General features: G+C 36.5%; 1 protein-coding gene across 6 annotated transcripts in view; it reads left to right on the top strand.

The window, feature by feature from the left end:
• Nucleotides 1-25436, top strand: part of Strn3 (striatin 3) — a 99588-nt gene that overhangs the window by 69799 nt on the left and 4353 nt on the right. For 4 of the 6 annotated variants that reach the window (XR_006147121.1, XR_006147120.1, XM_042677384.1 and 1 more), the window contains 8 exons: nucleotides 7032-7172; nucleotides 12415-12548; nucleotides 14300-14475; nucleotides 14857-14904; nucleotides 15079-15200; nucleotides 16303-16470; nucleotides 18833-18973; nucleotides 21517-21624. Coding sequence is in view for 4 of the 6 variants with exons in the window: in XM_042677384.1 (XP_042533318.1) it covers nucleotides 7032-7172; nucleotides 12415-12548; nucleotides 14300-14475; nucleotides 14857-14904; nucleotides 15079-15200; nucleotides 16303-16470; nucleotides 18833-18973; nucleotides 21517-21624 (1038 nt within the window). In the remaining 2 variants the exon portion in view is untranslated. The remainder of the gene's footprint in view (nucleotides 1-7031; nucleotides 7173-12414; nucleotides 12549-14299; nucleotides 14476-14856; nucleotides 14905-15078; nucleotides 15201-16302; nucleotides 16471-18832; nucleotides 18974-21516; nucleotides 21625-25436) is intronic. The other 2 variants (XM_042677386.1, XM_042677387.1) reach the window with 1 other exon arrangement.

The following is a 25436-nucleotide window of genomic DNA, read 5'->3' on the forward strand; positions in this document are numbered from 1 at the left end:
GATCTGTGGTCTCTTTGCTCTCAGATCTCAATAATACCTTATTTAGACGGGTTTTATTTTTCACTCTCCTTTAATTTTGGTTTTACATCTTAAAAATTAACTTTGTCCAAAATTACTAAAAATTACATAGGTTTGGGGCTGGGAAGGTGGCTCAGTGGTAGAGCACTTGCCTTGCATGCTCGAGGCCCTGGGTTCAATTCCTCAGCACCACATAAGCAAAAAAGAAAAAAGCCAGAAGTGGCGCTGTGGCTCAAGTGGTAGAGTGCTAGCCTTGAGCTGAAGAGCTGAGGGACGGCGCCCAGGCCCAGAGTTCAGGCCCCACGACCGGACCCCCCCCAAAAAAAAAACAAACAAAAAAAACAATTACATAGGTTTGTTTCTCAGAAAATACAAGAACACAAGTAGGAATATAAAGATTGAAGTGAATTTCTCCTTTTTTTCTTACTACTTTGAAATTAACTATCTAGTATTTAACATATATCCATTCATCTTTTCATAAAGTTTTGGAAAAAACTGCATAAACTTTTTTGTGTTTTCAACAATATATTATTTAAATTGTTTTTTAATGTTTCTAAAGTCTGAATTTTTGCTAGTCAGATATTTCATTTTGTAGATGTAACATAGCCTCCATCAGTTAAATTTTTTTTGCGGGGCGGGGGGGGGTTCTGGTCATGGGGCCTGAACTCTGGGCCTGGGCACTGTCCCTCAGCTCTTCAGCTCAAGGCTAGCACTCTACCACTTGAGACACAGCGCCACTTCTGGCTTTTTTCTTTTTGCTTATGTGGTGCTGAGGAATCGAACCCAGGGCCTCAGGCGTGCAAGGCAAGCGCTCTACCACTGAGCCACCTTCCCAGCCCCCATCAGTTAAATTTTATATTGCTTTTAATTTTGAATACTTCTGCAAGTATCAGTACTTTTTTTTTCTTTTGGTGCTGGTACTTGGGCTTGACTGACCTGAGGTTTTTTTGCTTAAGGGTAGCACTTTACTACTTGAGCCATAGCTTTACTTCCAACTTTTTAGAGGTATTGGAGATTGTCTCAGACTTTACTGCTTGGACTAACTTCATTCAAGCCATGAGCCACCAGCACTCACCCAATGACACTATCTTTAAGGATAGTCATAAAAGTAGGTATATGGATGAGGTTTCTAAACAGTATCTTAAAGAATATGAAATAATATTTGAATATTTCCTTTATGAAGTTTTATGAATTAAAACCTTTTGCTCTTGAATATAAAGTTCAATCTGAAAATGTCTCTGAATCTGTCTTGCAGATGAAGTTTAAGAAAATACATTCCAAGACTCCCAGTAGATTATCAAGCTTTAGATGGTATCAAACTATAAATTCTAATGTTTGTTTTAGGGTTTCTTTTTAATTTAAAAGAAGAAATTTCTAGAACTAATTGCCAGTGCTCATACCTATAATCCTCACTACTCAGATTTGAGGATCTTGGTTTGAAGCTAGGCCAACCAGAAAAATCAGAAGAGACTCTCATCCCCAATTAACCAGCAAAAAAATGGATACCAGAAGTATAGCTCAAGTGGTAGAGTGCCAGCTATGAGTGAAATGACTAAGGGGAAAATTCAAGCTCCTGACTTAAAAGCTCCACTACTGGTACTCCGTACAACACATACACATAAACACGAAGAAGAACAAAGCTGCGTTTTCTGATCATTCCTGTGATACCACCATTCCAGAGGCTAATGCAGGCAGGGTCCAGAATTTGAGGCCAACCTGGCTCAACCCTAGCTCAAAAATAAATAATGAGGAAAGATTCATTTTGCTCAATAGAAATTTCCACTCATAGTTTTTTAGTACCTTAATTTGGGGCCTGTGATAAAGGAGTAAGTCCATCATAGCAGAGAGCACTTGGTAAAGCAAAGCTGCTTTACCTCATGTAGCCAGGAAGCAGAGATAGAGGAATCCAATAGGGTCCCACAGAAACTCTCCTTACTCTCCCCCAATGACTTACTAAGCTCCTACTTCTAGTTTTTACCACCTCTCAATAATTCCATCAACTAGGCCCAAACTTTTTGGGAACATTTATAATCCCAACCACAATGACTATATTAAAGATTGAATTTAAAATTAGATATACTAGAAGGGTAGCAACAGTAAGTTTACCATAAATCTCTCAGTATTTGTATGTGGGTATGACAGGTTATTGGGTTTATTAAAAAATATTATTTTGCTTAAAATTATGTAAGGTATACAAAGATAAATATCATGATTATGTGAATTTAAAAACAATGTAACCATCTGTAAGCATAGTCGGTGCTTTCATTGTACTGCAGTTTATTTAGAAACATATAATTGGAAGTCATGGTTAAGAAGTAGGTAGGTAGGTTATATTTAATAGTTTTGAAGTTTTCTTGGGTATTTCTACTATAAATTCCAGCAGTAATTAGGAACTGCTTTTTTTTTTTAATTGTGAAAATATCATACAGAGGGGTTACAATTACATGAGCAAGGAGGAGCTGCTTTTTAATTATACTTAGTGATTATTCAAAATATTATATTTACTGTTTTATTACATGAATATCATAACTTTCTCATTACTGCTAATCACATTTCACATTTTTTATTTGAAATATTTTATTGCATTTTAAAAAATATTTAGAATATCAAGTAGATAGTAGTCAGGTGCTGATGGCTTACAACTGTAATCTTAACTACTCAGAAGGCTGAGATCATGAGGATTGTAGTTTGAAGCTATCCGGGGCAAAAATGTCCACAAGACTATATTTCCATGACCAGCTGGAGTCATGACTAAAGTGGTAGAGTACCATCTGGACAAATTGCATGGTCCTAAGTCCACACCCCAATACTGCCAAAACATAAAGCAAAATAAAATAAGAATAATAAATGAGTTTAGAAAGAAAATTTGGGAAGCTGGGTGCCAGTGGCTCACGCCTATAATCCTAGCTACTCAGGAGGCTGAGATATGAGGATCCCAGTTCAAAGCCAGCCTGGGTAGGAAAATCTGTGAGACTCTTGTCTCTAATAAACCATAAGTGGCACTGTGGCTCAAGTGGTAGAACACTCACCTTTAGCTGAAGAGCTGAGGGACAGTGCTCAGGCCCAGAATTCAAGCCCCATGACTGACCAAAAAAAGAGAGGAAAAAAAGAAAATTTAAAGACTAAGCGTATATAACTCAATGGTAGAGTGTTTGCCTGACTTGTGTGAGGCTTTAGATTTAAAAGTCCCAGCACCAAAGAGCAAAACAAGTTGACAATTGAAAGATGCTCAGCAAAGTATAGCAAAGCTATGATTTCAATTTATGAAGTCTTTTTTTCATCTTTTGACAGCTTTTGAGAAGCTAGGATTAAAGTTGGCACTGTGCTACTTGGTGAATATTGATAATAATAAAGATATAATTTGGCATCCTTATATTACAGTAGTGTTTTTAATATTTATGTCCTATTTTTCTTTCATGTGTTCAGGAAGATTATTCACATCTGAAACATATCTTTTTGTTACGATAGATAGCAATTCTTGTGAAATTATTTTTAATATTTAATAACTTCTAGCCGGGCACCGGTCGCTCATGCCTGTAATCTAGCTATTCAGGAAGCTGATCTGAGGATTGTGGTTCCAAGCCAGCCCAGGCAGAAAAATCCGCATGAGCCTGATGTGGCACTATGGCTTAAGGGATAGAGTGCTAGCCTTGAGCAAAAGAAACTCAGGGATAGTGACCAGACCCTGAGTTCAAGCCGCAGTACTGGCAAAAAAAAAAAAAAAAAAAAAAAAAAGATTGGATAGAACAAATAAAATCAGATTATGAACCATTTACAAGATTTAGTACAAGATTTTAGTTTAAACTTGACCCAAAGTGTTTAGAATGACAATTTTGGTTGCTCAGCAAATGATGATAATTTTGAAAAATGATTCTTTTGGAATAGAAAATAGTTAATTGGCAAGTACATGACTTCAGCTACAGTAATAAGTTCACTTGAACAGGAGCAAGTAATCAAGTCAAAAGAATAAATGCTTGATAATCACCAGAAAGAAAATCTGTCAGTTTGAGCTGACACATAGGAATTCAAAAGCATTCTAAAGGCCAAATCTTAAAGATCTGTCCTTTTAGTTAGCGATCTGGGAATCTGTAACATTTTGCAGATAATCACTTTCTAACCTAACATTACCCAGTAGCACAAAACTATGGTTTGTTTTTAAAAAAAAAAATCTGATGCACTAGTGGTAAGGATTTTGTCTCCTTTTAAGCCAATTCATTTGCAATTTGATTGTAGTTTACTCAGTTTTTTTGTTTTTGTTTTTTGTATGCCATAAAATGTTGGCTAAGAGTTTCTGCAAAGCCCATCTGAATTTTTATTTGAAGGCTCCATGGATACTCCAGAACACCAACACCAACCCTCAGATCTCAGCCTCTTGAATGGCTAGGATTACAGGTCTATACAGCCATCTTGAGTAGTTGAGCCAACACATCAACACATAGTTTGATATTACTTCTGCCACCATTGGTCATTGGCCTGTTCTACAATACATTCAATTTTTAGTTGGAGACTTTCCAGAGGAAAAACATCTAAATCATGTCGTAAGGCATATGGTTCTTGGTTTCAGGATATCTCTGGCCCCAAAAAAGTTAAGATGTAAATCGACATTTCTCACTTGAAAAATTAATGGTTGTAATACTTAAATTAAACAGAAGGCAAGTAGAGCTTACCTTTAACAAAACCAAAAAGCCCTGCTACAAGAATGTGAGTCTTGGGCTGGGAAGTTGGCTCAGTGGTTAGAATGCTTGCCTTGCATGCATGAGGCCCTGGGTTTGATTCCTCAGCACCACATAGGCAAAAAGAAAAAAGCCAGAAGTGGTGCTGTGGCTCAAGTGGTAGAGCGCTAGCCTTGAGCTGAAGAGCTGAGGGACAGCGCCCAGGCCCAGAGTTCAGTCCCCATGACTGGACTCCCCCCCCCCCCCCCCCCCAAAAAAAAAAAAAAAAAGAATGTATTTGAATAAAGGAGTTTTTGGTATGTATGTGGGTTGTGTGTGCGTGTTGTGCCAGTACTTTTCTGCCTAGGCTGGCTTTGACCTGCAATCCTCAGATCTCAGCCTCCTGAGAGCCACCAGCACTAGGCTTTACAGAATGATTCTTTAAATAAGAAAAAGAAACAAAAACAACAGCTTTCCACCCTCCCAGTATTTTACAAATAGTGGAATTTTTAACTGTAGTGTGATTAAGATTTGCCTGTAGAATTTTATTTTTTTGATGGTATTGGAGCTTTTCCCTTCTCTACCCTTACTCCCTTTGCCCTCCCCAAGTACTCTACCTCTTGAGTAACAGAGCCACTTTCAGTTTTCTGGTGGTTTATTGGAGATAAGAGTCTCACAGACTTTCTTCCCAGCTGGCTTTGAACCATGATCCTCAGATCTCAGCCTCCTGAGTAGTTAGCATTACAGGAGTGAGCCACCAGCGCCTGGCTATGGTGATAATTGTTCAAGTAGAAAAGTTACTGTAAATGAGAGGTTATTTGTTTGGAAGTAATGTTTTATTTTCCTGTTGAATTTAATAAATGGTTGGTATCCAGTTAGCTCTGTGCATGTGTGTGTGCGCATGCGTGTATGTGTGTCCATCCTGAGGCTTTAAGTGTGTGTGTGTGTGTGTGTGGTGTGTGTGTGTCCCCGTCTGTGTCCATCCTGAGGCTTTAACCTCAGGGCCTTGGTGCTACCGAGCACTCAACCACTTTAGCTGCAGCTCCACTTACAGCTTTTTTTTTTTTTTTTGGTAGTTAATTGGAGATAAGAGTCTCGCAGACTTTTCTGCCTGGGCTGGCTTTGAACCATGATCTTCAGATCTCAGCCTCTTGAGTAGCTTAAGATTACAGGCTTGAGCCACTAGTGCCTGGCCAGCATTTTTTTTTTTTAATTAAGGAATTTGTTCATGGTCAGTTCACTGGCAAGGGAACAGTTCAGGTAACAGCAATTTACCCTACTATGTTTTTAGGAAATTCAGACTTCAGTGTTAAATATTTAGAAGCTGTGTAAACATTTCAAAGAAGCTAGGAAATTACTATAAAATGAAACTAATGTATAAAATTCTACCTGTCTTAGCCTCTCATTGCCCTTCCATTTTGTTATGGGTCTATAGATAAGGATCATTTCCTGTATGTAGAACAATTAATATTTAGCCACTGATTTAATAATCATGATAGAATAACCATAGTAGTTTAATAATCGATTAATGTTGTGTTAGTGGATATATTTTGTCAGTTTTAAGGCTAAAATTTTCTTTCAAATTACATGGTTCAAAATAAATTTGTGTGCCATTCCTGAAGTTATCAGATCAAAGAATTCCCACAGTACTGTGGAAGCCTTTGAGTTTTGTATGATTTGGACTTGGTTATATCTAGGGAGTAGCTGAAAGTTATGGTTTTATGACTATTGATTTTTCATATTATGAGAAATTGAGAGAACTCAGGGGACAACTAGTGTTTGCAGATCTGGAAAGACACAAAAACACTTTGAACAGTTTTAACAAATGTAAAATTGGAGTTGATTTATTAAAGTAAATTTGTACTTACAGGAAAATATCCAGAAAGATACCAGGGAAAGTTAATTGTTTGTTGCACCCTTATAAATGTCTTTGTATTTGTTTCTTTCACTTTTTTAAACAGTGAATTAAGTTGGAAAAGCTTATGTTTTATTCTTTGCACTAGTAAAACTAGTAACTTTTAGCACCAAAATTTGCCTTTGTTAAAATAATGGTAACTTCTGTGTCTGTGAGCTTACATAACTTGCATTTAATATAATAGAAGTTGCTTTCTCTCCATTCTCTCCCATTCTTCTTTTCTGTCACTCTTCCCGTCTTTGTTTAAAATGTCTTTTAAGATATACAGATAACTATAGAATAGTAAATATTTAAAATCTTAATGTGTTTGGGGGGATGATATGGAAAATATTTTAATAAGTTGGAATTCTTTATAGATTGTTTTGTTAGTAATTGCTTTACTAAGGCTGCTAACAAGTCAGGCAGTAGCCATTAAGTGAACCTCTACTGCTGACATTAATTTACAGGGGTCAACAGGACAAAACTCTGCGACATGATAGCTGATCTGGGAGATGATGAGCTGCCCCACATCCCTTCAGGAATCATTAATCAGTCTAGGTCAGCCTCTACTAGAATGACTGATCATGAAGGTTCAAGAGCAGAGGAAGGTACAAAATTTAGCTACCATGTTTGTTTATATTGCAGAAGACATGAAATTACATCTTAATATTGCACATTTGATGTTGTATAAAATGCTGGAGATCATTATATATGATCTTCAGAGAAGGCGTTGGGCAAGCTCTTTGTATAATTGTCTTAGGGACTTTGGAACATTTTGCTTCTCTTCGTATTTATTTTTGTTTTTAATGTTAGGTGAAGCTGTTTCTATTATAGGTCACTTCAGCTCACCTTCCTTAAATTTAACATAAAGTGTACAGTTCTAGAAACAGGAAATAATTTACAAAAAAATCAGTTTTAAATACAGGAAAGACTATTGAGTTCTCATGGCTTAACTTTAGCAACTGTTAAAAACTACCACTTGCTAGAAAACAGCCAAGTGTTAGGCCTTGCACTGGGAACTCTGCACATATATTCTAAAATGTGTAGCTGTTCTCTAATTTAATCATTGTAGGATGAAAGAATGTTAATATCTTTTACTTGGTATCAAATGTCCATGAGTTCATAGTGAATTTTCAAATATTTGGCTAAACCACAATGTACAGAAAATGATAATACCATTTATTCAAAATCAGTTTCAGGAAAAAAATTTTTTTTTTTTTTTGTGTCCAGTCGTGGGGCCTGAACTCTGGGCCTGGACGCTGTCCCTCAGCTCTTCAGATCAAGGCTAACACTCTACCACTTGAGCCACGGCACCACTTCCGGCTTTTTTCTTTTTGCTTATGTAGTGCTGAGGAATCAAACCCATGGTCTCAGGCATGCAAGGCAAGCACTCTACCACCGAGCCACCTTCCCAACCCAAGGAAAAAAAAATGTTTAAGATGCTAGATATACTTGGCTAGTTTATAATTCCGGTTCTTGTTAGTTACAATTCTAAGTAGTAAATTTGAATTTTTATATAAATATTTTAATAAATATGTGGCTGATATGTCATACATTTAATTTTGATGTTTCTGTTTTTTTGCTGTGTAAAGGGTTTGTTCACCACAGCCAAACTTTTTGAAAACATCTTGTTCTCTTTTAAGTTTTCTGTAGTTACATATTTTCTTTACAGCTGATAGTGAATAATTTTGCCTTTTTCCTTACCTTAATTACTTCCTTTACCCTAACCTTTTTAATCTGTAGGAAATTGGAGGGAAAACAACCAAAACAAAAGCAATGAAAAGTAAAATAATCTGCTGATTTTTCTGGATCTAATTTTCGTTTACTCATTTTACTTGATAATGTATTTTCTAAAATGCACATAGCAATTGAGCTTTTTATATCAAATAATATATAGTGTAACGCAGTAGAATTTTTATAATTTACATTTTAAAATACAGATTTTCTAGTTTAATAAGACAAAGCCTTACAAAAGTTATGAAGCCTTTAAAAATGTCTCATACCAACTTGATAGGGAAAAACATAACAATCAAGCTCACCAGTTTAGAGTTGGCTGCTGGTAGCTCACATCTGAATTCCTAGCTAATAAGGAGGCTGAGGTCTGGAGAACCAGAGTATGAAGCTACCTGCAGCAGAAAACTCTTCAAAGGTCTCCAAAACTAACCAGCAAAAAGACAGCAAGAATTGAGCAGGGTAGCAAATCAAAGTGTGATGCTTGGAATTCAAACCCTAGTACTGACAAAAACAATTTAGAGCTCTTTCGGTGTGTTTATGTATGTATTTTATAGAATAAGTGTAAGTTACAGATTTCTTTTATAATGGTGGGAGGAGAGAAGGTGGGGAGATTTAATTATAAACATGAACTTTATTTCATTATTTAAATCTTAGTAAAACTTAAGCTGTTTGAGTTTTTATCAAGTATAATTAATTTCTGTAGCAGTCTTCTAGCTTTATGCCTTAAAATATTCTTGTTATCTTTCAAGGTATAAAAATTGAGTATCTACTGGGCTCTGATGGTACACACCTGAAATCTTAGCTTCTCAGGAGGCTGAGATTTCAGAGTCATGGTTTGAAGCCATCCCAGGCAGGAATTCTTTAGACTCTGCTCCAAATAATCCTCAAAAAAGCTGAAAGTGGAGAAGTGGCTCAAGTGGTACTAACTTTGAGCATATTGCTTAGACAATGCCCTGAGTTTATTTTATTTTATTTATTTATTTATTTTGGGTCTGGTATTGGGGCCTGAACTCTGGGCTGGGCCTGGGTGCTATCCCTCAGCTCTTATGCTCAAGGCTAGCGCTCTACCACTTGAGCCACAGCGCCACTTCTGGCTTGTTTCTTTTTGCTTATGTGGTACTGAGGAATCGAACCCAGGGCCTCAGGCATGCAAGGCAAGTGCTCTACCACTGAGCCACCTTCCCAGCCCCAGTGCCCTGAGTTTAAGCCCCAGGCACAAAGAAAAAAGAATGAAGGTCTAATTTTTAGGAGAAGTACTTGTATATCACAAACCTTCAAACTATTGTTACTAAAAACTTAAGATCTATCATATTTGCATTTGCATAAATGGAACCAGCTTATTATTGTGTTTATCAGGTTTGATAAAATTGGGGGAGGGTTGGGGATATACCTGAATATGATAGAGTTCTTGTCTGCCTGTCTAGTATATGTAATGCCCTAGGCTTGATCCCCAGTATCTATACTCTTTATCCCCTTACCTCGCCTAAAATGAAGATAAAGGAGTTTGATGTGTCACTTACAGACTTTCTTAGTCATAGTGTTCATGAAAAAGGAAAATTACAGGGTTATGACAAATACTTTATTTAAGATCTAGTAGACTGTAATATTTTTATATAAAAGAAAATACTAGCCTGGTTTCTGTGGCTCATGCCTGTAATCCTAGCTACTCAGGAGGCTGAGATCTGAGGATGGCTCTTCACAGCCAGCCTGGTCAGGAAGGTCCATGAAACTCTTATCTCCCATTAATCACAGAAAAAGTAGGAAGTGATGCTGTAGCTCAAGTGATAAGGCCTTGAGGAAAAGGAGCCAGGCCTGGGACTGGCTAAAAAAGAGAGAGAGAGAGAGAGATGAGGGAGGGAAAGAAGAAAGAAAATGCTAACAATAATAGTATTTTAAATTATTTGATGCTATCTTAGTAAGTACTTAGTAAAAGTGCTATCTATAGTTGGTATCATTAAAAACAATTATTACTTTGTCTTGAATTGTTAATTCTATCAGTATTAATATGAATTTGTAGAATACACAATTAGTTTACTTGGCAGGGAAATGAGGGAAAACAAATTGCATGTTTACTATCATTGCCATATGCCACAATGATGGTTGATGTGGAAAGGAAAAATAACACCTTAAGAGGTATTTGCATGTTTGTATTTATATATGTAAATAAAAACCAAGTATGCAGAATAGTTGCTATATAATAAAAGATATCTTTTGAGAAAAGAATAAAAATATAGCATAAAATGCTAGGGTTTTGTTGTTGTTTGCAAATTAATCTAAAACTCCAGGAAAACTAGCTAGTATTGCCAAGCCATTTTTTTTTTTAGCATATCCCTAAATTGTTCAGTGGCTGATCAGAAATAGTCCTGGAAAAATAATTTACAACATAACATTTTAATACGTTACAGTAAAAGTTATTCCATTGAGCTTTTACAGTTTTTTTAGTGATTATTTGTGCAGTTGTGATTGGGAATAATTTTGGCATCTTGTTTTAATTTGTCTTAGGATCAAATTTTGAGTTTAAAAATATTCTTTGTAGTAGCAACAAATAGTAAATTTTACTTGATAACCTTCATGTATTTTTGTTCTTAAACATAATTTTAAGCTGTTGATTTGATAGTTCTTGACTATTTTTGGTATTACTAGTAACTGTACACCTTGGTATTGATAGGAAAGATCAGTGCTACATATTGTTCATATTCAGTAAGTATAATAATTGAAAAAGTAAATCCTTAGCATTTCTATTTTTTCTCTTATGTTATCAATTTTACTTTCTGATAAATCCTAAAGGTGACTTTGAGTCTAATTCTACAACTTTGATGGGATAAAATAACAAATACTCTAATAAAGGTGATCTTTACTTTTACCATAGTAATATGCATTGTATCTTCCCAGAAATATTTTGATAGTTTTTGTGATGTCTAAATTTTATTATCCTTGTTTTCTGAAGTGTAATAAATTTATGTAATTTTCATAGCAATTAAAAAAATCTACTTTTTTAGTGTTTCCTTTAAGTTTTATGAATTTTAAATGTGTTTTGAGATATTTTATTATGAGTAGAATATTCATCTGGACATCTTTAACATTAACATTTAGCTCTCAAAACATGTTTGAAATGACACTGAAAATTATTGCTTACACTATAAGTGTTAGAGTAAATTTAGATGCTGGTATAGAGTCATTCAAACTATGACAGAGTTTAATTGGTCACTATATAGAGAAAAGTATAATTGGAACTGTTAATATCAACATGCAAAATTATAATAATGCATATGATACAAATTTAAGTTAAAAGAAGGTTTTCTGTGAATTTTGTTTGAAATTAAAATAGCTGTTCTGAACGAAAATGTATTTCTAAGCAGAAATATATTTTAAAGTTATATAGTGAATAGTATAGTTGAATAGTAATAGCTAACATAAGTTAATTGATACAATATCAATAGAAGAGGTCATTAAAATGAAAATCATAGTCAAATCTTTAAAGCTGAAAGGCATTTGAAGATCTCATGAATTAACCATATAGAAGAATAATGTTATTAATGGTAGAACTGCCTTGTCCTAGACCATTGTTATTACTGGCTGATATGGCAGACAGTTTGGAAGTCATTAACATTGAATGCTTATATTTTTATCAAGACTAGAATACCTAGTAATTCTTTAGAAAGCAAAAGAAGTTAGCCTTATTAGCTTTCTAAAAAATATTGTATGAGCTACTAAAAGGTTAATTAGTTGAGATTTGTTTCCCATAAATAGTTGAAATCTGATATTTGATTCCATTAATTAAACAAAATTTATTCTATTTCTTATTTAACAAGTAAGCCATAGTTAAGTTTACTGAATTGGTAAAGATTTAAATAAAATTTTTATGCCCTTCCTCCCATCCTTGATTATAAACGTGTAGTGAGTGCATATTTGATTTGTGGAAGATAGGTACATTACATTTTCACCATACTTGTTTATTACTTCTTAGTGATTTTTTTTTTTTTTGGTGGAAGAAGGAAGGTAGAAATTCATTATACTATGAAATTATGTAACTGTTAAGTGCTTAAATTTCCCCTACAATATTGTCTTGTACTGTATGATTTTTCAGCATTTAAGAAGCGGTTTTGTTCTTTATAGCTGAACCAATAACGTTTCCATCTGGAGGAGGCAAGTCATTTATTATGGGTTCTGATGATGTTTTGTTAAGTGTACTGGGCCTTGGAGACCTTGCAGACTTGACGGTAACAAATGATGCAGACTATAGTTATGATGTAAGTGCAGTTTTATTTTTAATTTTGTAATTATTTAATAGAAGGCTCCTTATTTTTTGGAATCAGTAAAACAATTTATGTCAAGGTGCATGGAAAAGATATTTAAGTGTGTCAATGTATTAATTTGAAATAACATGAAGTTTTTCTTTTATAACTTTGGTGCTTACATTTTTCTTAGGTATTTTGGTGGGTTAGGAGTTTGGGGTGATTACCTTAAAACAGTTGGTCAGCATATTACATCTTGAATAGTTAGCTCTTGGTTATATACTCAAATTCAACCATATGTGGGCACTAACGAGAAATAAGTAGATAATCTGAACCAATTTTTATGTATATTGATAAGAAGCATACTCTTGGTTTTTTTTTTTCCTAAGGAATAATGTTAAAGTTAGCTTGCATCATTTCCTAAATAACTCCATCTGGAGGCAAGAGAGCCAAATAGGGTTGGTAGGAAAAAGTGCTAACAGCTAAAACTACTCTTTTTTTTTTTTTTTTTTTTGTCGGCCATGGGGCTTGAACTTGGCCTGGGTACTGTCCCTCGGGCTCTACCCCTTGAGCCACAGTGCCACTTCTGATTTTCTGCTGGTTTATTGGAGATAAAAGTCTCACAGACTTTACTGCCTGGGCTGGCTTTGAACCGTGATCCTAAGATCTCAGCCTCCTGAGTAGCTAGGATTACAAGCATGAGCCACTGACGCCCAGCTTGAAATTACTCTTGAATCAATGATTTATACACATTTGACATGCAATTGAGAGTGAACTGTACTAGTTTAGACTTTGATGTTAGTGAATTGCAGTTTTTCAGCAAGTTAATTTTTTTCTTTATAACTTTTCCCCATATATATAATATATTTTGTTTTGTTTTGGTTTGGTTTTTTTTGTCAGTCATGGAGCGTGAACTCTCCGCCTGGGTGCTGTCCTTCAGCTATTCAGCTCAAGGCTAGCACTCTACCACTTGAGCCACAGTGCCACTTCCAGCTTTTTTCATTTTGCTTATGTGATGCTGAGGAATCGAACCCAAGGCCTTATGCATGCAAGGCAAGCGCTCTACCACTGAGCCACCTTCCCAGCCCCACCCCCCTATATTTTATACTTAATGTTAGCATGTTTTTTTTTTTAGATAACAGCCTTGATGGACTGGATCTAATAAATATTGAAATATTAAATATTCTAAACTTTTTAAGTTTTATGTGCAACTAAGTACAAGTAAACTTGACTGCTTTAGAAGTGACTTAATAGCTTATTTTTACAGATGGAGAAATAAGGGTAAAAAGACTAAATCTATCAAGTCTAAGAATTAGAAAAAAATATGAAAATATTATTAAAGGGTTTCTATTTTAGACTTTTAGATAGTACCTTAACTTGCTGCCTTGGAAACTTCACATGTATATGTCTATTTGGTTATATATGTATTTCATTTTGATGTAAAGTATTGCAGCAATAGTAGTGACTTGGTTTTCATCTGAAATATAATAGGAACTTTTGAGTTTAGCATGATGATTAGGTAAAGGCAGATTAAGGAATTCTTCATTTAACCTGGGTATTTGAAAAGCTTCTGAAATTATTCTTCTGAATGCTTATTAAATGATATAAAGGCTTATAATTATTTTAAGGTATTTTAAATTTCTGTCGGACATTTTAGTAAGTTTTAAATAACATGTTTTAAACACAGCAAAAAGAAACAAACAAAAACTCCATATACCTATGAATTTATTGATTTTACCAATAAATAGTGCATGTTTTCTTTCTAGCTGCCTGCCAATAAAGATGCTTTTCGAAAGACATGGAATCCCAAGTATACACTACGTAGCCATTTTGATGGAGTACGGGCATTAGCTTTTCATCCTATAGAACCTGTGCTGGTTACTGCCTCTGAGGACCATACCTTGAAACTATGGAACTTGCAAAAAACAGTTCCAGCCAAAAAGTAAGTATTTTATTGTTAGCTGTATTTTCCTCTGATTTTGCTGATATGAGTCGTTGTTCCTTTTTACCATCCTGTATCTTTTTTTTTTTTTTTTTTTTTTGGGTCCGGTCGTGGGGCCTGAACTCGGCATGGGCGCTTTCCCTCAGTTCTTCAGCTCAAGGCTAGCACTCTACACTTGAGCCACAGCGCCACTTCCGGCTTTTTTCTTTTTGCTTATGTAGTGCTGAGGAATTGAACCGAGGGCCTCATGCATACAAGGCAAGCGCTCTACCGCTGAGCCACCTTCCCAGCCCCATCCTGTATCTTTTATATGCATATTTGATCTACCTATAGCCTCAATTAATTAATTGCTTTCTCCATCTTTTTTTCTCCCTCCTTTAGGAGTGCCTCTTTAGATGTGGAGCCTATCTACACATTTAGGGCCCACATGTAAGTTCTGTTGAATTAATAGTAATTGTAGTTATTAATAATTATTAATGTTAATACTATTTAAATGTATATATTTACCTAGAAGTTTTTTAATAACAAAAATTCACAGAGTAGAGGGAATAGAGATTTGAATTCTTAGATTTATAAGTAACTTTCTCCCTCTCTTTCTTACAGTGGGCCTGTTTTGTCATTAGCTATTAGTTCTAATGGAGAACAGTGTTTTAGTGGTGGTGTTGATGCAACCATTCAGTGGTGGAATATGCCTAGTCCTAATGTGGATCCCTATGATACATATGGTAAGTAAAACTGTCAGAGCATATTTTTTAAGTAAATGTAGCTATCAAGAAGTAAATATTTAAAATGTTACTACAGAGTTGTTTATTAACATATTTTAGTCTCTATTCAGTTCTTCCATTTGCTAGTAGATTGCTTTATCAAAGAGAAAAATTAAATTTCCTACCAGGAATATTTAAGCCTGTGAAGAATAGTGCCTTATATTGCCTAAAACTCTATTAATTAGAATGTTAAACTCGGTGATTATTAACAACAAGGAGGGAAAAACAAAATATCTTAAATGTTTAAACTCAAGATATTGCATGTAGTTTTTGGTGGGGATATGAACTCAGGGCTTTTGCACTTGATTAGAGTACTTGCTTACAGTATACTCTACTTGAATCACACCTTCATCTTGTAGTATTGAGACTTCATCTTCACTTAACCAAGGAAATAAAAGGCTGAAGTCTTAAGTGATAGCATCAGCCAAGAGCAAGTAAACTGAATGAAAGCTTGAGAACTTGAATTCAAGCCCTAGTACTGACAAAAAAGGAAAGAAAAAAAAGGTGGCTATTACTACTAGATGCCATGGCTCATCCTTGTAATCCCAGCTACAGGGGAAATATTTCAAGTTTGAGGCTCTGAGTTCAAACCCTAGATCTATTCTCCCTTCCCCCAGTTTTTTAAATAAACAGGTGACTGTGAATCTTGTAAAGGCTGCTCTAATATAGTGGTCTAGTAAGTAGACTAGGTGAGAGATAAAGTTGCCAAGATTAGGGTGGTGTTAGAGCCGTTAAAATAAGGAAGTAGGTGTCACTAGACTCTTGGGAAGGTAGAGTAGAACAATTTGTTGATAAATCATGTTGAATGAAATTGTACATTTGAGATTGGATTTTAAAGTATATCATATCTTTTACTATGTGTGAGGGAGAGGAGATAAGAGATCATCCTTGATGTAGCTCAGGCAGGCCTATGACTCACAAGGTAGTTCAAGTTGGCCTTGAACTGGCCTCTGCATTCTGAGTGTTGGAATTACAGATGTGTACCATCACAAATTTAATTATATGGAAAAATTTCTTTACCAGGCTTCTTTCAGCTTATCTTTGTTTTCTTCTTTCTTCCTAGAATCAAATATTCTAGCTGGCACTTTAGTTGCTCATACAAATGCAGTCTGGGGTCTTGCCTACAGTGGCATAAAAAATCAGTTACTATCTTGTTCAGCAGATGGCACTATTAGGTTATGGAATCCACAAGAAAAATTGCCATGTATTTGCACTTACAATGGAGACAAGGGTAAGTTAATTTAAAAATAGAAATTGGGAGTTAAAAAAAAAAAAGGAAGTGGCGCTGTAGCTCAAGTGGTAGAGCACTAGCCTTGAGCTGAAGAGCTGAGTGACAGCGCCCAGGCCCAGAGTTCAGGCCCCACAACTGACCAAAAAAAACCCAGCCGATTTGTAATTTCTTCTCTACTCCAAAGGGATATATTGGAAAAATTTTGTAAGAATTTATAGTAATATTTTGTTTGGTAGTTTTTTTACTTGAAGTACCTTCCAAATTTATAGCTCAAGGCTTTCTAACCTTTTAAAGATCATGTTCCATTTTAAAAATTAAAGTATTTATAAAGAATACTGGGGTCGACAAATGTTACTCATAGGGACAACAGGAAGGCAACCCAGTTTTGTGGGTGTAATTACCCACAAAACTGAAGGTGTAGTAGTCTCAAACAGTCTAGACACTATGCCTGCCATGATGCTTAGCACACTTTGGGAAATCCAGACATAATCAGTAAAATAGCACCCTTGCCATAAGCACCAGTTGGATTGCTTTCATGCTTTCAGATCTTTTTCCTAGTAAAAAAAGGCTTTTAGCCAGTTTGGTTTTTTGTTGGTTGGTTGGTCAAGAAGCTCGAACTCTGGGTCTGTACTCTACCACTTGAGCCACAGCGCCACTTCCGGTTTTCTAGTGGTTTATTGGAGATAAGAGCCTCAGATCTCAGCCTCCTTAGTAGCTAGGATTACAGGCACTGGTGCTTAGCTCCAATTTATCTTCTGAATGCATATATATATTTTTTTTTTTTTTGACTAGTCTTTAAATTTTTAATCAGTCCTTTTGTTTTTATTTCAATATATTATTTTAAAACCATCTAGGTGAGTAATAATGTGCTCACTTCTGTGTATCTTTTTGATACACTCATTTTATTAATATTTCAGTTAATCTAGGCTTTATAAAAATATAATATATACTTGTATATGTTAGTATTTAAACATGTTTCTTGCTTTATTCAGATAATTAACTTAGTATGTTAAAGAAGTTGCTGCCAGGCACTGGTGGCTCACGCTTGTAATCCTAGCTACTCGGGAGGCTGAGATCTGAGGATCACCGTTCAAAGCCAGTTCAAAGCCAGCCCAGCCCGAGCAGGAAAGTCCGTGAGACTCTTATCTCCAATAAACCACTAGAAAACCAGAAGTGGCCCTGTGGCTCAAGTGGTAGAGCACTAGCCTTGAGCTGAAGAGCTGAGGGACAGTGCCCAGACCCAGAAGAGCTCAAGCCCTACAACGACAAAAAAAAAAAAAGTTTGAGCAAAATCCTAAGCAAGAGCCACATTACTTGAATTCAAGCCTCAGTAACAGCAACAAAAAAAAATTTTTTTTAACTTATATTAACTACTTGATAAGACTTATATATTTGACATGGAAAGGTATCTCCCAAGATGCAGATTTGAAAATACCATATTTTCATTTACTCTTAAAAAATTGACAAGTCTGGGCGCCGGTGGCTCATGCCTGTAATCCTAGCTACTCAGGAGACTGAGATCTGAGCATCACGGTTCAAAGCCAGCCCGGGCAGGAAAGTCTGTGAGACTCTTATCTCCCATAAACCACTAGAAAACTGGAAGTGGTGCTGTGGCTCAAGCAGTAGAATGCTTAGCTTGAGCTGTAAGAGCTGAGGGACAGCGCCCAGGCTCAAGAGTTCAAGCCCCATGACGGACCAAAAAAAAAAAAAAAAAAATTGACAAGATTTTATTTTACTTTTGAAGAAAATGCATACAATAATTAACAAATCAATTAATTGGAAGACTGGTATCCCAAATTCTGGTATTACAGGTATATGCCACCATACCTGACAAGTAATTTATGTATAAATCTACTCTTCATTTGTAGTTTTCCTGTAATGTTAAAAAGAATGTTACCAATAAAAATTGAACAAAAGTTGCTGTCTTTTAGGGGGGGGACAGGTTTCAATATTGGGGTTTGAACTCCAAATCTTAAACGTGCTAATTAGCAGGAGCTCTGCCATTAGAGCCATGCCCCTGTCCCTTTTTGCTTTAGTTTCCTTTCAGTTAGTCTTCCATTTTATGGCTATGGTATTCTGAACCATGATCCTCCTACTTAAAATTAAGGCTTACGTGTAATTGGGATTGCCATGTGTAACCCACTGTACTCAGCTTTTTTGCTATGAGGTCTTGTTGAGTCTCCAGTTTCCAAGTAGCTGGAGATAAAGACATGAATGATACCTGTTTCTGCTTCCTAACACAATTTGTCCCTTTCTCCCTCTCTCTCTTTATTCTAGCTCAAGATTATTTGAATTTTTCTAATCTAAAAAGTAGAAATTTCAAAATTATTGTGTTTATAGTGTATCTTTGGGCTTCTTTCAGAACATGGAGTACCTACATCAGTTGACTTCATAGGCTGTGATCCAGCTCATATGGTGACCTCTTTCAACACTGGCAGTGCAGTAATTTATGATTTAGAAACATCACAGTCATTGGTGATGCTTTCATCACAGGTAGAAGCTGGTAAGTTGTCACTATTTTCTCTGAAAGTCCTTAAAAAGGACTGTGATAGAAAAAGGGATTATACTTCAGTTATTTTCCTATTGACTGAATTTAAGATGGAAAAATAGATTTATTGTGTTATAATTATTTACATTACGTCTGCTATTTAGACTTAAATATTTAGTGGGTTAATGGAGATAGAGGACTGAATGGAGTAATATAAAGGTAAAAGCAAAGTAAATAATTTTGAACTTATTTTGAAATATATGTGAAAGTAAAGACAAAAACATAAGGAATCTGGTATACTCACCAGTATTATATTTAGGATTATGTCAGTATTATAGAATATTTTTACACAGTTTCTTTAAATAGGTACCTAAAGAAGATGGGTGCATTGTGATTGTGATTGGTTGATAGATAAGGTCTCAGGTCTCTCTTAACCTATACATTTCCTCTAGATCTTGATCTTTTCTTTGTTTCCCTCAGCTTCTTACATAGTTTAGAAGGCAGGAGCATTCTACTGTGTCCAGTTACTAGTTAAGAAAGGGGTCTCATGGACTTTTTGCCCAGTCTGGCCTTGAGCTGAAATCCTCTTGATCCTAGTCTCCCAAGTAGCTAGGATTACAGGCTGAATTACTGGTACCATTATTGTTTTAGTTTCTGGTATGACAAAACATTCTGGGCTCATCTTGGCTTGCTAGGCAGGCCCTCTACCACTTGAGCCACATTCAATAGCCCTTGTTTCTCAGGAAAGGTCTCATGAGTTTTGCCCATCTGGCCTCAGGAAATCCCATTTAAGTAAGGCCTTTCATATAGCACCTGGCAAGCAACCCACATCATTTTTATTTTTTTTTATTTTTTATTTTTATGTTATTTTTTATTTTTATTTTATTTTTTTAGGGACACAAAGGTTTAGTATATTGGGAAGAGAAGCAGTGATAGCCTAACAACAAGAGAAATACTGCTGCTACACTGAGACAAAATTGGGAGCAAGCTTTTATGGAGGCACTTGGGATTTCATTGTTTCTTTTCCTGGGCCTTGCTTGATTTGTTGTTACTCCTCAGAATATGATTTGAATTTCATACACTAAGCCCTTATTTTCTCATTCTACCTGGCTCTTGGTATTTTGTTCCTACCTTGAATCCTTAAGAGAGGGACTTGGCCTTCACATTCCTCTTCTGATAGAACCATGGAGTCCTATCTTCTTGGAATTGATTTTGAGTATTAGAGGTATCCCTGTGTTTATTTGTTCTGGAAGATGCTTAGAGGTATCCCTGTGTTTATTTGTGCTGGAAGATGCTTACAGCTTCTAAAAGTATTGGAAGCCTGGTGCGGTGACTCCTGGCACCTGGCCACCAGACAGACTATATTGTAACATCTTGTTGAGAATGTTAATTATGCAAGGTATAATAAGGAAGAGAAGTAATAGGGAAACTAGAGGTTCCCAGAAGTAGAGGAGCCAGGAAAGCCATGATCAGAAATCTTCCCATGAGAAGAGCCATCTAAATTTTGATAGACCAGGTTGACTAGTTATGAATGTTAGTCTATAATTGTCCTGATTTATTAACCCTAAAGCAGGATTCTTTGGCATGTATAACACAGGTTCCCCTTGGTTGTCTTATCTAAGGTTCTTCTGTTCTGTAGCCATGGTTGCTGGGAAATCCGTTTGTCTTTGTAAGTCCCTAAAGTTTTGTCTATATTTCCTAGAGTATTGGCTACTTCTAGTGACAAGTTTTTGTAGATCAGGAAATAAGAAATAATTCGTCTCTTTCTTGTTCCAATGCCTGTCATTTAGCATGGGAGGCCCTCCTGTTTTTAGGAGGTGAGTTTCTGTTGAAGCTGTAGAACTAGTAAATGACAGAAAGGCAGTGGTAACAGTTGAAAGTTAGACATGGGCTTTAGTTTGCATTAGGTAGAACCAGTTCTTCACAACCTCGAGCTTTAATTTTGGAAAGGCTGATAGAAATGAATCCATTTGAATTTTGTCAACTTTTTCTCTTTTCTGGGTTATTTTCCAATTGTCTGGAAGGTTTTCTCTAAAGGTATCTGCCAATAAGCCACTTGTGGTTTAGGCCTAGCTCATTTGAGATGGTAGGGGAAAAGCAAAGGAGGGGGTAACAACGCTCAATAGGAAATATACTCATTACCTTTCTCATGTAACTATAACCCCTCTGTACAGTATCTTTACAATAAAATATATTTTTTTAAAAAGATGGTCTCAACTGACTTTTTGCCCAAGCTAATTTGACCCACTGTTCTCCTGATTTATGCTTTGTAAGTAGCTGAGGTTAGTGAGTCTAGTGAAACCACTCGGCCCACCGAAGAGTTCTTATATACAAGCAGAACGGTCAATTTTTTAAAGTGTATTAGCATTCATTTTGGTAAGACTAAAAAGACTTATCATCTAACTTCTAGTTTAAGGTTTGGATTTTATCTTTCAAGTTTTTACAATGCTGGAAGTCAAGTCAGGCCTCATTGTATGCTAAGCAAATATTTTTCCCTTGAGTTACATCCTCAAACCAAATAATTTGAATTCAAAGAATTGTCTTCCTTCATATTTCAGGTTTACAATCCAATAATCATATTAACAGAGTAGTAAGTCATCCTACACTACCTGTTACAATAACTGCTCACGAAGATAGACATATCAAATTTTTTGACAATAAAACGGGTAAGTATGTTGTCTTTTCATATTAATAGTGTAAATTTGTGATTTAAAAATCCTGTGGGATTTTTTTTTTTGTTGTTTATTTTGGTCAAGGGGCCTGACCTCGGGGTCTGGGAGCTATCCCTGAGCTCTTTATGCTCTGTATAACTTTGAGCTCCACTACCAGTTTCTGAGTGGTTAATTGGAGATGAAAGTCTCACAGGGACTTTTCTGCCCAGGCTGGTTTTGAACCACAATCCTCAGATCTCAGCCTCTTGAGTAGCCAGGATTACAGGTGTGAGCACTGGCACCTGGCCAAAACACTGTTCTTTTGTATAATGTATGTTGAATTTGAGGCTCTGAAATTTTGGGGAAAACTAAAAACTTTTTCAAATTATTTTTTATTATTATTGAGAAGCTGGGTATCTTGCTGGACAAGTGTTCTTGTCACTGAGCTATATTCCTGGGCCTTATTAACAGGTGCTAAACCGGCATCAGGATTGCCTAAGGTTTTTTTTGTTTGTTTTGCTTTGTTTTTGTATATTTTTCTTTTTTCCTCCTTTTTTTTCCCCCTCCTAAACTGAGATTTGAACTCAGAATTTTGTTTTTGATAGGCAGACACTAAAAATTGACCTATGCTCTTCTCCCCACTCCTCATCCCACTATGTTCTTTGTGCTTTATGTTTTCAGATTGGGTCTTAGATTTTTGCCCAGGACTGGCCTCAGAATTCAGTCCTCCTACCCATGCCTTCTGTATAGCTGGGGTTATGTGTGCACCACAATGCCCGGCTTGTTTGAGGTGGAGTCTTACTTTTTATTCAGCAACTCGGTTTTTTGCTTTTATGTAGTATAGCACATTTGCAATGTGTAGGTTTTACATTTGTACGTAATACCTTGTCTACCTATAATGATTTCTTCATGTCATTTGAATTTTTTTCTTCCTAATCTGTCTTAATACATATTACAGGAGAGTTCTTTTGGCATTTCGAATATATTCCTTTAATTTTTTTTTAATTATACAGGTGTGATATACAAACAGGTTACAGTTACATAAGTCAGGTAGAACGTACATTTCTTTTTGGACAATATCACTCCCTCCCTTGCTATCTTTAAATATATTCTTTTTTTTTTTGGTCAGTCCTGGGGCCTGAACTCTGGGCCTGGGTGCTGTTCCTCAGCTCTTCAACTGTAGACTAGCGTTCTACCACTTGAGCCTCAGCCCCACTTGCAGCTTTTTCTGCTTATGTGGTGCTGAGGAATCAAACCAAGGGCCTCATGCATTCAAGGCAAGCACTCTTACCACTGAGCCACCTTCCCAGCACCAATCAAATATATTCCTTTTTTTTGGGTCCGGTCGTGGGGCCTGAACTCTAGGCCTGGGCACTGTCCCTCAGCTCTTCAGCTCAAGGCTAGCACTCTACCACTTGAGCCACAGTGCCTCTTCCGGGTTTTTTTTTTTCTTTTTGCTTATGTGGTGCTTAGGAATCGAACCTAGGGCCTCAGGCATGCAAGGCAAGTGCTCTATCACTGAGCCACCTTCCCAGCCCTCAAATATATTCTTAAAACATGTTCTTAAAACAGTTTGGTAGGCTGGGTGCTCATGGCTTACTAATTGCTGATCCTAATTACTCAGGCTGAAATTTTAGGATTGTGGTTTAAAGTCAGCCTAGGCAGGACAGTTCGTGAGATTTCTATTTAATCTCCAGTTAAATCAGTAAAAAGTTGAAAGTAGAATTGTAGCTCAAGTGGTAAAGTGCTAGCCTTGAGCACAAAAGCTTAGGGACTGTACCCAGGCCCTGAGTTCAACTCACAGGATGGCAAAAACAAAACAACACAGAGTGGTAATCTGCTGCCTGTGATTCTACCTACTATAAAGGCTGAGATTTGAGTATCATAGTTCAAAGTCAGCCAGGGCAGGAAAGTTACTGAGACTTATCTCCAGTTAACCATCAAAAAGTCAGAAATGTAGCTGTGGCTCAAGTGGTAGAGTGATAGACCTGGGGGGAACCTCCAAAACTTCAGAGATAGCATCCATGCCCTGAGTTTAAGCCCATGGTATGATGGACATACTGTTGTCATCTTCACAGTATATCTTTTATAAGAAACTTACAAAATTGTGTTGTTGTTAAATCTAGTTTTAGATTTGCTCTAGTATGGAGGAGGTTGATGTGTGGGTGTGGTGTTTGGGGTTTTTGTTTTGTTTTTGTTGGTTGTGGGGCTTTAACTCTGGGCCCTGTCCCTAAGCTCTTCAGCTCAAGGCTAATGTTCTACCACTTGAACCACAGCACCATGTCCAGTTTTCTGTTGGTTTATTGGAGATAACAGTCTCACAGACTTTCTTGCCTGGGCTGGCTTTTTGAACCATGATCCTTAGATCTCAGCCTTCTGAGTAGCTAGCATGAGCTACCAGTACCTGGCTTATATATGGATATTTTAAGGCTTTCTTTTTAATCTGTTGGAATTATGTGAATGACAAACATAAACATGCTTTGAAATAACTAATTTTATCCTCAGCTGAAAATTGCTTGATATAAAACATAATACAACTATAGGTTTTGGAGTGTGTTTTTGCTTCATTGATTATGGTTTAGTTTTATATTCAGATCAACATTTATGGCCCCATGACAAGTAACAAAAATAGACCTCTTTCATGCCTCAGTGTAAAATGTTATTAGGAAGCACCAGCACAGCTAGACTTCTACAGAAGGCCTCCCATCTTTAGTTAGGAGCATTCTAGCTGAATGAAAGGGGAATAAACTAAAGTGTCAGTATTCGCCATGTTACTCCCTTTTTGTATGATCTGTCCATCAGAAATGTCTACTATAGTGCAGAATGGCTTTGCCTCCATATCTTTGTGCAGCACAACAGCATACTGACAACTTAGTTCTGATTCCAACTTGAGGTTAAGTCCCATTTAAAAATTTTTATGTTTGTATTTATTTTTGAGGGATTAGTGTTAGGGTTTGAAATTCAAGGCCTTGTGTTTGCTAGACAGGTAGTCTACCTTTAAAAAAAAAAAAAGATCCTGTTTGATACTAGCCTGCATGCTACAGACCAAACTACAAAATCTTGAGGCCAGCTTTGTTATCAATGTTTTTCCTTTTTTCTTTTTTTTTTTTGGTCGGTCGTGGGGCCTGAACTCTGGGCCTGGGCGTTGTTCCTCAGCTCTTCAGCTCAAGGCTCGTGCTCTACCACTTGAGCCACAGTGCCACTTCCAGCTTTTTTCTGCTTATGTGGTGCTGAGGAATCGAACCCAGGGCCTCATGCATGCAAGGCAAACACTCTACCACTGAGCCAATTTACCAGCCCCTTCCTGTTTCTCCTTTTATAACCAGCAATACTAATGGTCAGATCCAGTGGCAGAAGTAACTGCATGGTTTGAATTCCATTTATTTTCCAAGTCTTCAGTGAAGATACTTATTAAATTATATCTTATGTCACACAGCTATTGTATTTCCCTCCCCACAACCCCTTTCCTGTGTGGAGATGGAACCCATAGTCTTACACATGCTGGCAAGTGCTCTACCACTTAATCTGTGTCCCACAGCAGCACCCTGAGTTTTGTCCTCAAGGCTAGCACTCTACCATTGGAGCCACAACCCCAGTTCTGGCTTTTGTTGTTGTAGTTGTTGTTTTTGTTTTGTATTTTTGAGTGGTTTTATTGGAATTAAGATTCCCATGGGGGGGGGGGGGGATGGAGGGAAGACTGGGAAGTTGGCTCAGTGGTAGAGCGCTTGCCTTGCATGCCTGAGGCCCTGGGTTCGATTCCTCAGCACCACATAAGCAAAAAAGAAAAAAGCCGGAAGTGGCACTGTGGCTCAAGTGGTAGAGCACTA

This window comes from Dipodomys spectabilis, unplaced genomic scaffold (genome assembly GCF_019054845.1).
Source record: "Dipodomys spectabilis isolate Male_0828 unplaced genomic scaffold, ASM1905484v1 ptg000038l, whole genome shotgun sequence".
NCBI lineage: Eukaryota > Metazoa > Chordata > Mammalia > Rodentia > Heteromyidae > Dipodomys > Dipodomys spectabilis.